Source organism: Oncorhynchus tshawytscha, linkage group LG25, assembly GCF_018296145.1.
Source record: "Oncorhynchus tshawytscha isolate Ot180627B linkage group LG25, Otsh_v2.0, whole genome shotgun sequence".
Taxonomy (NCBI): Eukaryota; Metazoa; Chordata; class Actinopteri; order Salmoniformes; family Salmonidae; genus Oncorhynchus; species Oncorhynchus tshawytscha.
The window spans coordinates 24,963,589-24,976,352 of NC_056453.1; the positions used below are offsets into that span (position 1 = coordinate 24,963,589).

A 12,764-nucleotide genomic window follows, 5' to 3' on the forward strand; every position below is an offset into this window, starting at 1 on the left:
TTGTCCCCAGAACAAGGTGCACCTGTGTAATGATCATGCTGTTTAATCAGCTTTTTGATATGTTACACCTGTTAGGTGGATGGATTATCTTGGCAAAGGAGAAATGCTCACTAACAGGGATGTAAACATATTTGTGCACAACATTTGAGAGAAATACACTTTTTGTGCTTATGGAACATTTCTGGGATCTTTTATTTCAGCTCATGAAACATGGGACCAACATTTTACATGTTGTGTTTATATTTTTGTTTTGTGTATTCTAGGGCAACAAGTCTTCTGAGAAGTCTAGAGATTTTCTCAGAGAATACTGTATGTCACTTTGACTCCACACCTTCTGTATCTCTGTCTCCATAAAGAAGCTTGTCTTTATCCCTGGGTGTTGAGAGTTTGACCTCTAGGATGATGAGGTCAATGTGATTTCTGACCTATTTTGAGTGTTATTCCATCTCTTTCTTTTCCTAAGACATCTTTTTCAGGACAGGTTCCTTCAAGTCATTAGCAATTAAAAAAATAATAATAATTCAACCTTTATTTAACCAGGTAGGCCAGTTGAGAACAAGTTCTCATTTACAACTGCGACCTGGCCAAGATAAAGCAAAGCAGTGCGATACAACAACACAGAGTTACACATGGAATAAACAAACGTACAGTCATTAACACAATAAAAAAATATATATACAGTGTGTGCAAATCAGGTAAGATTAGGGAGGTAAGGTAATAAATAGGCTGTAGTGGCGAAGTAATCACAATTTAAGAATTAAACACTGGAGTGATAGATGTGCAGACGATGAATGTGCAAGTAGAGATATGGGGATGAGGTATGGGCTTTTTACAGATGGGTTATGTACAGGAGCAATGATCTGTGAGCTTTTGATATTTATCCAGTCATTGGCAGCAGAGAACTGGAAGGAAAGGCAGCCAAAGAAGGAATTGGCTTTGGGGGTGACCAGTGAAATATAACTGCTGGAGAGTGTGCTACGGGTAGGTGCTGCTATGGTGACCAGTGAGCTGAGATAAGGCGGGGCTTTACCTAGCAAAGACTTATAGATGACCTGGAGCCAGTGGGTTTACAGTCTAACCAGACACCTAGGTATTTGTAATTGTCCACATACAGTGGGGCAAAAAAGTATTTAGTCAGCCACCAATTGTGCAAGTTCTCCCACTTAAAAAGATGAGAGAGGCCTGTAATTTTCATCATAGGTACACTTCAACTATGACAGACAAAATGAGAAAAAAAATCCAGAAAATCACATTGTAGGATTTTTTATGAATTTATTTGCAAATTATGGTGGAAAATAAGTATTTGGTCAATAACAAAAGTTTATCTCAATACTTTGTTATATACACTTTGTTGGCAATGACAGAGGTCAAATGTTTTCTGTAAGTCTTCACAAGGTTTCCACACACTGTTGCTGATATTTTGGCCCATTCCTCCATGCAGATCTCCTCTAGAGCAGTGATGTTTTGGGGCTGTTGCTGGGTAATACGGACTTTCAACTCCCTCCAAAGATTTTCTATGGGTTTGAGACCTTCAAATGCTTCTTACGAAGCCACTCCTTCGTTGCACGGGCAGTGTGTTTGGGATCCTTGTCATGCTGAAAGACCCAGCCACGTTTCATCTTCAATGCCCTTGCTGATGGAAGGAGGTTTTTACACAAAATCTCACGATACATGGCCCCATTCATTCTTTCCTTTACACGGATCAGTCGTCCTGGTCCCTTTGCAGAAAAACAGCCACAAAGCATGATGTTTCCACCCCCATGCTTCACAGTAGGTATGGTGTTCTTTGGATGCAACTCAGCATTCTTTGTCCTCCAAACACGACGAGTTGAGTTTTTACCAAAAAGTTATATTTTGGTTTCATCTGACCATATGACATTCTCCCAATCTTCTTCTGGATCATCCAAATGCTCTCTAGCACGGGCGGGCCTGGACATGTACTGGCTTAAGCAGGGGGACACTTCTGGCACTGCAGGATTTGAGTCCCTGGCGGCGTAGTGTGTTACTAATGGTAGGCTTTGTGACTTTGGTCCCAGCTCTCTGCAGGTCATTCACTAGGTCCCCCCATGTGGTTCTGGGATTTTTGCTCACCGTTCTTGTGATCATTTTGACCCCACGGGGTGAGATCTTGCGTGGAGCCCCAGATCGAGGGAGATTATCAGTGGTCTTGTATGTCTTCCATTTCCTAATAATTGCTCCCACAGTTGATTTCTTCAAACCAAGCTGCTTACCTATTGCAGATTCCGTCTTCCCAGCCTGGTGCAGGTCTACAATTTTGTTTCTGGTGTCCTTTGACAGCTCTTTGGTCTTGGCCATAGTGGAGTTTGGAGTGTGACTGTTTGAGGTTGTGGACAGGTGTCTTTTATACTGATAACAAGTTCAAACAGGTGCCATTAATACAGGTAACGAGTGGAGGACAGAGGAGCCTCTTAAAGAAGAAGTTACAGGTCTGTGAGAGCCAGAAATCTTGCTTGTTTGTAGGTGACCAAATACTTATTTTCCACCATAATTTGCAAATAAATTCATTAAAAATCCTACAATGTGATTTTCTGGATTTTTTTCCTTCTCATTTTGTCTGTCATAGTTGAAGTGTACCTATGATGAAAATTACAGGCCTCTCTCATCTTTTTAAGTGGGAGAACTTGCACAATTGGTGGCTGACTAAATACTTTTTTGCCCCACTGTATGTATATATATATATATATATATATATATATACTGTAAGATCAGAAAGTAAGTCAGAACCGTCCAGAGTAGTGTTGCTGGACGGGCGGGCAGTTGCGGGCAGCGATCGGTTGAAGAGCATGCATTTAAGAGCAGTTGGAGGCCATGGAAGGAGAGTTGTATGGCATTGAAGCTCGTCTGGAGCTTAGTTAACACAGTGTACAAAGAAGGGCCAGAAGTATACAGATGATATCGACAGCAGCATATTTTAGCCATTCATCAGCATAAAATGTCAACCTTATGTTGCTGTCAACGTGAAAATGAAAAACACCCCCCGCCAAAGAAAACGTCAGTCAGAAATATTCCACATGTTAATGAGATGAAGTCTTAATCTCTCTAGATACTCTAGTTACTTAACATAATAATTATGCAAAGAGCAGTCTTGGATCTGCCACTGGCTGATATGGTGTCTCTCTCTTTTCCTTAGATAGAAGGGTAACTCCCCTGGGGACTGTGTAGAGCTGAGTTGCATGCCTAAAGCCTTGGCCCATTCATAGCATCTCCCCTAATTAGCTTTTAATGTGTTCGAATGAATCACCATTTCACAGGCTGTACCACCTCAAGGCATAATTTAACGCATCTTATTTTAGTGTAGATTCCACAATAGGACCCTTTAGTTTCTTTTGGACAAGGATGTGGAATAGGGGGAGAATGAGGAAGGGAAAGGAGGGAGGGTGGAAGAGAGGGAGGGTGGAAGAGAGGGAGTGAGGAAGGGAAAGGAGGGAGGGTGGAAGAGAGAGAGGTGGAAGAGAGGGAGGGTGGATGGTAACATTTCAGGAGAACGAAACATCTGTTCCCCACACACTCCAAAGCCCTAGTGAGGGTGTGCCGGAGTGGGATGCAATCCAGTGTGTCAACCAGCTACACACACACACACACACACACACACATGCACATAACACAAACTTCCCACGCTCAAAGTCTATACACAAACATGCACAGCAGCAGCATTTCAGGACACAGCATTAGCTAATACTTCTGGAGTGAGGTAATGTCACTTGACATGGAGAGGCTTAATCTGTTCTGAGATCAGTGTGAGGGCTGCTTTGCTTGTTTGTCTCTTGTTGTGTTGCTGAAAGTGGAGGAAGCATGACAAGAATGCCTTTCATTCGGTCCCATCTCTGCCTAGTGGGGTTGAAGTGCTTACAATGAAGCTACAATGCTATAATGGGACACTCAGAGATACTCATTGATACTTCACATTGGATGATGCAAAACTTTTTATCGGGAATTTCCTCACTAGAGAGAAAAATGTTAATGTAACTAATGATATTACTACAAGATTTATTCGCTAAGCAACTCAAATTAAGTTGGGAAACTGTTAAACAGTGTGCTATATTTTAAGCATCCCCCTCTACTGAAGTGGTTAAAAGCTGAGGACTTTTCTGTATGCAATATCTGTTTTTGATTCACTGTAGAAAGAAAAGAAGAGGAGAAAGAGAGCACAGAGGAGGAGGGGGATTTTTCTAGGAATCAGATAGCCGTGGCCTTTTACTGTGATTTATCACTGTCGTCAGCTCCTCTGGCTGTTCTAAATTCTTTTGACATACATGAATATAGTAGTTTGGCATGAAAGCTGTAGTGGATGATGAGAGGTGGGGTATTGGGGGCGATGAGGGGGCGGGGGCAGGGGAGGATGGAATATGAGCGTGGTAATGTGTAACACAGGTGCAGTAGTACAATAGCATGAGAGCTGAGTGTGCTCTCTGCTTTGTCAGGGGCCAATGCCAGTGCCCTGGGGGAGGGGGGCAGGGGGGGGAGTAAAAGAGAGAGAGAGGAACATTTGTGAGTGTAATGTTTACTGTTTTTTATTGTTTATTTCACTTCTGTTTATTATCTATTTCGCTTACTTTGGCAGTGTGAACATATGTTCCCAATGCCAATAAAGCCCTTAAATTTAATTTAATAGAGAGAGAGAGAGGGGGAGAGAGAGAGTACACAGTGGCAAAATACCTGACCACTGTGACTGACTCAAAATTACGGAAAGCTTTGACTACGTACAGACTCAGTGAGCATAGCCTTGCTATTGAGAAAGGTCGCCGTAGACAGACTTGGCCCTCAAGAGAAGACAGGCACACTGCCTACAAAATGAGGTGGAAACTGAGCTGCACTTCCTAACCTCCTGCCAAATGTATGTATCAATTTGAAAACAAAAACAATTTTGATAAAGTCCCACATCTATTGGCTGAAATACCAGTATGCCATCACAGAAACAGCATTTGTGACCCGTTGCCACAAGAAAAGGAGAGAGAGAGAGAGAGAGAGAAAGCGAAAGAGAGCGAGAGAGAGAGAGACTTGAACCACTCCAAATCAGCACCACCATCCCTGGGCTGCTGAAAACTGACACTATCTGGAAAAGAAAAACTCTTTGTTACACTGTCTTTTGTTATATGCTGCCTTAGCATTTTAGCTGAACGTGATGAAAGCGACTGCCTTTGGTATGAGATAGCATTTTTGTGAACCAGCTCATCAATCTTTGGCTGTGATTGGTCGATTGGCAGCTTTCTTTAGGGCCGATTGGGTGATCATGAACAGACCCCACAGAGTTGGTTCTTGTTTGTTCATCTGGAATGTCGGTTGTCACGAAACAAAGGAGCATAGGCCACGCATCTAGCAAAGACACAAATGAAGGGTTCAGCGACTAGAATGTGCCTATTGGAAATACTCAAATCCCTGTTGTGATTGTTTGAATGAAATGGAGAGGAACATTGGGTGGCAGCCTACATCCTAAGGTTGGGCAGGAAGTTCACAGAATACATTCTATAATAATAATATAATTCTGTTTATAGTTGTCCTATTTCACACACGTGCAAGTGTGTATTATCCCAACTCCCCCGACACCCTCGGAGAGTGGGGCCACAGGCTTGTTTGTCAGATCAGTTTTAGGTGGTGTGTGTCAGGTATGGCTGGTAGAACAAGGCTCAAGTGGTCCTCAGTTGGTAGAGCGTGACGCTTGCCAGTCTGGGTTGTGGTTTCGGTTCCCGCTAGGGTTACCAATCCAGAAATTGGATGCACAAACTGCTGTACGCTGAGTTGGATAAAAGCGTCTCCTAAATGGCATATTTTATTATGTTATTAAGGGAGGTGAGTTGACCGGTGTAGCGTCTCTTAAAGTGGTGGTGATAATGGTCCCAATGAGGGATCTGAACCAAAGAGGTATCATGGTGGCCGTCATACTGTACTGTGGTGTTTTAAACCATGCATGTCTTTGTCCATGTCACCCATAGGAGGCCCTCGTGTTCTCGTATGGGACGGGTGGTCTGCGTGTGCTTCCACTGAATTGGGTGAGGATATGTGGCTTTCTGCCTGCTTGTGTGTCTGTAGACTGGTAGTAGGAGACTGACTTATCCCTAGCCCCCATCCCCCTTGCTCCTCTCTTCCTCTCCTCCTCTCTTCTCCTTCCGTTAAACTCCTCTAGGATCCTGTGGTATCTCTCCTGTGTCTTCCTGGTGTCGTACTGTGTATGATGGATGCCCATAGTCGATGTTAGCTCAACATGTGGCTGTTGTAGTGATGATGGTTAATTTAACGTTAAACCCAGTCAATCAACCCTTGTGTTAATGATCCGATTACTCTGCACGTCCAGTAACGAGTCACCTTCCTCTCATGATCATGCATAGACAACCTTGTGTGTTTGGTGGTGGGTGGGTGGGTGTGGGTGTTTGGTGGTGGGTGGGTGTAGGGGCGTGAGTGTTTGGTGGTGGGTGTGTATGTTATCGAAAGACACTTTGCTCTGAACATCCCAATAACACACATTATCACATCTCTAACTTCTCAGGGAAATACAATGCCATCATAAATTATTCACACCCCTTGTCTTTTTCCACATTTTGTTGTATTACAGCCTGAATTGAAAATGAATTAAATTGAGATTTGTTTTGTCACTGATCTACACACAATAGCCCATAATGTCAAAGTGGAATTGTGTTTTTTGAAATTTGTACAAATTAATAAAAATGAAAAGCTGAAATGTCTTGAGTCAATAAGCATTTGCTGAACAAGTCTGATAATAAGATTTATGGACTCACTCTGTGTGCAATATTGGTGTTTAACATGGTTTTTGAATTACTACCCAATCTCTATATCCCACACATACAATTGCAGTGCCTTCGGAAAGTATTCAGACCTCTTCACTTTTTGCACATTTGGTTACATTTCAGCCTTCATTCTAAAATGTATTAAATAAAACAAATCCAATCTACACACAAAACCCAATTATTACAAAGCAAAAACATTTTTTTTTGCAAATGTATAAAAAACAGAACAGAAATAGCTTATTCAGACCCTTTGATATTAGACTCAAAAATGAGCTCAGGTGCATCCTGTTTCCATGAGATGTTTCTACAACTTGATTGGAGACAACCTGTGGTAAATTCAATTGATTGGACATTATTTGGAAAAACACACACCTGTCTATATAAGGCCCCACAGTTGTCAGAGCAAAGACCAAGCCCTGAGGTCGAAGGAATTTTCCGTAGATCTCCGAGACAGAATTGTGTCGAGGCACAGATCTGGGGTTGGGTACCAAAAATTGTCTGCAGCATTTAAGGTCCCCAAGAACATAGTGGCCTCCATCATTCTTAAATGGAAGTAGTTACACTTTGTTAATTACACTTTGTATGGTGTATCAATACACCCAGTCACTCTAAAGATACAGGCGCCCTTCCAGTTGATGGAGAGGAAGGAAACCGCCAAGATATTTCACCACAAGGCCATTTCGTTCTTGTCTCATCGCTCCAACTCCCCAACGGGCTCGGGAGGCGGGCCCGTCTAGCACTGGGATGCAGTGCCTTAGACCGCTGTGCCACTCGGGAGACCCACCAATGGTGATTTTAAACCAGTTACATAGTTAAATGGCTGTGGTAGGAGAAAACTGAGGATGGATTAACAACATTGTAGTTACTCCACATTACTAACCTAAATGATGGAGTGAAAAGAAGGAAGCCTATACAGAATAAAAAAATATTCCAAAACATGCATCGTGTTTGCAGTAAGGCACTAAAGTAATACTGCAAAAAAATGTGTCAAAGGAATTTACTTTTAGTCCTGAATACATTAGATTCATAGCATTATGTTTGGGGAAAATCCAAACAATACACATTTTGAAGGATGGTGGTGGTTGCATCATGTTATGGGTATGCTTGTCATCCACAAGGGCTAGGGAGTTTTTTAGGATACAAATAAATGGCATAGAGCTGAGCACAGGCAAAGTCTTAGAGCAAAACCTGGTTCAGTCTGCTTTCCAATAGACACTGGGAGATAAATCCACCTTTCAGCAGGACTATAACCTAAAACACAAGGCCAAAATGTAATATACAATGGATTTACATACCAAGATGACATTGAATGTTCCTGAGTGGCCTAGTTACAGTTTTGACTTAAATTGGCTTAAAAATCTATGACAATACTTGACAAAGCTTGAATATATATATATATTTTTATCATGGGCAAAGAAAGACGTTGCTGTAATCACTGCCAAAGGTGATTCTAACATGTATTGATTCAAGGTGTTGAATACTCATCTAATCAAAATATATTAGTGTTTTATTTTCCATTTAAAAAATTATATTGTCATTTTAATTCCACTTTGACATTACAGAGTATTTTGTGTAGATCATTGACGAAAAAAAAGACAATTAAAATATTTTAATTCCACTTTGTCATTACAGAGTATTTTGTGTAGATCATTGACGAAAAAAAAGACAATTAAAATATTTTAATTCCACTTTGTAACACAACAAAATGTGGAAAAAGTCAAGGGGTTTGAATTATTTCTGAAGGCATTGTATGTGCTAGTATTCTGATAATAACTCCTCTCTTGCTCTCTCCCTCCCCCTGTCCCATCACCCCCACTCCTCTTCCCCTTCCCTCTCCCCCTCTCCCCTCTCAGGGCAGTGACAGTGAGTATGAGGTGGACCAGAACAGACAGAAGACCCACTCTTTCGTGAGCCACTACATCAGTGACCCAACCTACTACAACTCCTGGCGCCGCCAACAGAAAGGCATTTCCAGGGCTCAAGCCTACAGCTACACTGAGTCAGAGTCGGGCGACCCAGAGCCCTGCGCCCCGCCACCACCCCTTCCCCCATTGCCACCCCAGCTCACCTCCACCACCCCTCCGCTTAAGCTCCAGACCCAGGGTCAAGCCCAGGGCCAACCCCAGGGCCTCCCACCCCAGGGCCAAGGTAGTCTCTTCAGGCCTAAAGGCAGCCGGACTCCCACCCCCTCTCAGCAGCTCTCCACCTCCACCCCCTCCAGCCACTCCAACACCCTGTCCTACTGGCCCCCCAGCAGCCCCAGCCCCGCCCCTGGATCTCGGGCCCCAATTGCCGGGTTCTCTTCCTTCGTTTGATGCAAAGAGAGGGATCCGTGCTCCCTTCTGAAAACAAAGCCCACCCCGCCGCCCAATGTGTGTTTGTTTAGAGAGTAAACACAAAACATACGACAAACAAACCCTCAAAGTCTATCATTTTCATTTTGGTTTCTGTCATGGCTGGTGTTATTCAAAACAATTCTTGCTTGTATTTCTCTTTTCTTTTTATTGCTGAGTTATGTTTTAATGAACATACTGTATACAGACAGGACAGAAGTTACATACTTTCTTTCAGTACGTTTTTCCTCTTGTTTGCGTGTGCTGGTATAGTTTTATTTTCATTTTTTAATGACGACAGCTACTGAGACAGCTCCTTAGAACATGATAGTATCTATTCGCTTTTCTGTTAGTGTTGCTGCTTGATCAAGTTGCATGAGTTTTTAAAAAAAATATTATTTATTTTTATTTTTCATTGTTACACTTCTACACACATTCAACAAGAGAATAATCTAGTTAGGTTCTGTAAAAAGTGAAGATATTCTTGTAAAAAAAATATCTAGAAGACGATAAAAGTGTCATGGCGTCGATCCACACTCGGATAACAAGCACCAAGTGGGATCCCAAAATGGAGCCATACTAGCGAATTTGAATGATAGAGAGAGGCACAGGGTATAGAAAGGACAAAGTGATGAAAGTGAAAAACGAGGAGGGGGGAAATTGAGGCCGAAATGAGCACACCATTATTCTGGCGGTTTTGAGATGCCGGGGCCTGTCCAAATTGGCCAAAGGAAGTTTCTGTCTTCATGTGAGACATGTTAGTGACCTCTGCCCAAAGATCTATGGACCATGACCCTCCTTGGAATCAGCTCTCTGGCGTGGCATAGCCTATAGCACATGCACAATTGAGTCTGACAGCATTTCGATGTCACAGGCAAGTTACATCTCTGTGCCTCTGTGCTGTACGTACTATACAAGGGCCCGGTCACCTGGCCAGGGAGGAGATGGGAAATGAAGTGAAATGTACTATATGTCTAAAGAGAAAATGTTCAGGTTGGTCTTCAAGTTTTGTTTTTCAATGTCCTTCAGTGTATCAGACATGCATTGATTGATTATAAATAGGGATTAATATTTTCCGTAAAATCTACCACTTTTCCTTCCCGACAAAATTACAAGCCCTTCCCGGGAATCCTGTTATTCCCGTTCAAACCGGAAATGCTATTTTAAAGCATATATTACCAGTAAAAAAAATCAGACAGAGTTATACCACTGTAAATTGATAAATATACACAGGAATCTAACAGTTACTTGTTGTATTTGTTGCAATTAAACAAGTTCTCAGTCAATACACTAAGTATGTGAACCCTTTGGAATTACCTGGATTTCTGCATAAATTGGTCTTAACATTTGATCTGATCTTCATCTAAATCACAACAATAGACAAACACAGCCTGCTTAAACTAATAACACACAAACAATTACACGTTTTAATGTCTTTATTGAACACACCGTGTAAACAATCACATCCTTTGGCAACAATAAACCCAACCAAACGTTTTCTGTAGTTGCGGATCAGACCTGCACAACGGTCAGAAGACATCTTGGACCATTCCTCTTCACAAAACGGTTTCAGTTCAGCAATATTCTTGGGATGTCTGATGTGAACCGCTCTCTTGAGGTCATGCCACAGCATCTCATTTGAGTTGAGGTCAGGACTCTGTCTGGGCCACTCCAGAAGGCTTATTTTCTTCTGTTGAAGCCATTCTGTTGTTGATTTACTTCTGTGTTTTGGGTCGTTGTCCTGTTGCATCACCCAACTTCTGTTGAGCTTCAATTGGCGGACAAATAGCCTTACAATCTCCTGAAAAAATGTTTTGATAAACTTGGGAATTCATTTTTCCGTCGATGATAGCAAGTTGTCCAGGCTCTGAGGCAGCAAAGCAGCCCCAAACCCTGATGCTCCCTCCACCATACTTTACAGTTGGGATGAGGTTTTGATGTTGGTGTGCAGTGCCTTTTTTTCTCCACACATAGTTTTGTGTGTTCCTTCCAAACAACTCAACTTTAGTTTCATCTGTCCACAGAATATTTTGCCAGTAGCGCTGTGGAACAACTAGGTGCTATTTTGCGAACTTCAGTTGTTCAGCAATGTTTTGTTTGGACAGCAGTGTCTTCTTCTGTGGTGTCGTCCCATGAACACATTCTTGTTTGGTGTTTTACGTAGAGTAGACTCGTCAACAGAGATGTTAGCATGTTCCAGAGACTTCTGTAAATCTTTAGCTGACACTAGAATTATTCTTAACTTCATTAAGCATTCTGCGCTGTGCTCTTGCAGTCATCTTTGCAGGACGGCTACTCATAGGGAGAGTAGCAACAATGCGGAACTTTCTCCATTTATAGACAATTTGTCTTACCGTGAACTGATGAACATCAAGGCTTTTAGAGATACTTTTGTAACCCTTTCCAGCTTTATGCAAGTCAACCATTCTTAATCTTATGTCTTCTGAGATCTCTTTTTGTTCGAGGCATGGTTCACATCAGGCAATGCTTCTTGTGAATAGCAAACTCACATTTTGAGAGTGTTTTTTATAGGGCAGGGCAGCTCTAACCAACATCTCCAATCTCGTCTCATTGATTGGACTCCAGGTTAGCTGACTCCTGAATCCAATTAGCTTTTGGCGAAGTCATTAGCCTCGGGGTTCACATTTTTTCCAACCTACACTGTGAAAGTTTACATGATGTATTCAATATCGACAAGAAAAATACAATCATTTGTATGCTATTAGATTAAGCACACAGTGTTTGTCTATTGCTGTGACTTAGATGAATGACCAATTTATCCAGGTAATTCCAAAGGTTTCACATACTGTTTGACACTGTATTTTAGTTGTAATATAGGCCAATGAAGCACTGTTGGCCTACTGGTAAAAATGTTATGAGCTTATACAGCCTAGTGAAAATTCTATTAGCCTACCATTTACTGAAATATTTCAGCCAGCTTGTTGTTCCTTCCCTCTCCCCTTGCACCTGGCTATCAGTGGATTGCAGGAAGGTTGTGGCTGTTTTTACTTCATGGTAATCTGCTTATTGTGGTGACTTGGTCTCAGGGAACATATCCGATGCTGCACTAAACAAGCAGATAAGCAAATGGCCGCAACAGCGGCGGAGATTCAGCACCATGGACGGAGCCGCAGTTTATAAATTGCCCGCAAATCTGACTCTAAAGCCCGTGACCTCGCTTTTGTTAGTGTAACATCATGGGATAACGTTGCAAATGTCTATTTCCTCTTGAGCGCTATTGCAGACACAATGTATCAGTCGTATTGTTAACAGTGAGAAGCAGTTTATATTTTGGAGCTCCTGCCAGTGCCACACAGCTAAAGTTAGGAGATTTGTGAATGTGAGATGGAGACTGCCTACCATAACTACGTTGAGAGGTCGTGTGTAGCCTGCTACAGTTTCATGATAGTCAACAATGCCCGTTAAAAATGAAAAGGCATTTATTGGGGACTTGTGTTGAGTAGACTAAATTGGTAGGCTGCTTGTGTTGTGATCCCTAGACTAATGTGTGAATGAAGTTGGATAGTTAAAATCCATTTCATGCAGATATTCGCACATCAGTATTTTGTATTCTTCCAAAGAAATGATATATTATTGTTCCAGTGATCGTAATTTTCCTTCTCGAGAATCGGGAAGGAGCTTGGTCAGGAAATCCTGGGATCCCGGATTC

The 12,764-nt window shown here is 42.1% G+C and overlaps 1 protein-coding gene across 8 annotated transcripts in view; it reads left to right on the top strand.

Moving 5' to 3' along the window:
* sdk2b (sidekick cell adhesion molecule 2b) overlaps positions 1 to 10,676 on the top strand; it is a 474,295-nt gene extending 463,619 nt beyond the window's left edge. For 5 of the 8 annotated variants that reach the window (XM_042306157.1, XM_042306158.1, XM_042306159.1 and 2 more), the window contains 2 exons: positions 5,952 to 6,008; positions 8,615 to 10,676. In XM_042306157.1, the coding sequence (XP_042162091.1) occupies positions 5,952 to 6,008; positions 8,615 to 9,076 (519 nt within the window). In that variant the 3' untranslated portion in view covers positions 9,077 to 10,676. The remainder of the gene's footprint in view (positions 1 to 5,951; positions 6,009 to 8,614) is intronic. The other 3 variants (XM_042306161.1, XM_042306163.1, XM_042306164.1) reach the window with 1 other exon arrangement.
* Positions 10,677 to 12,764: the final 2,088 nt, after the last annotated feature.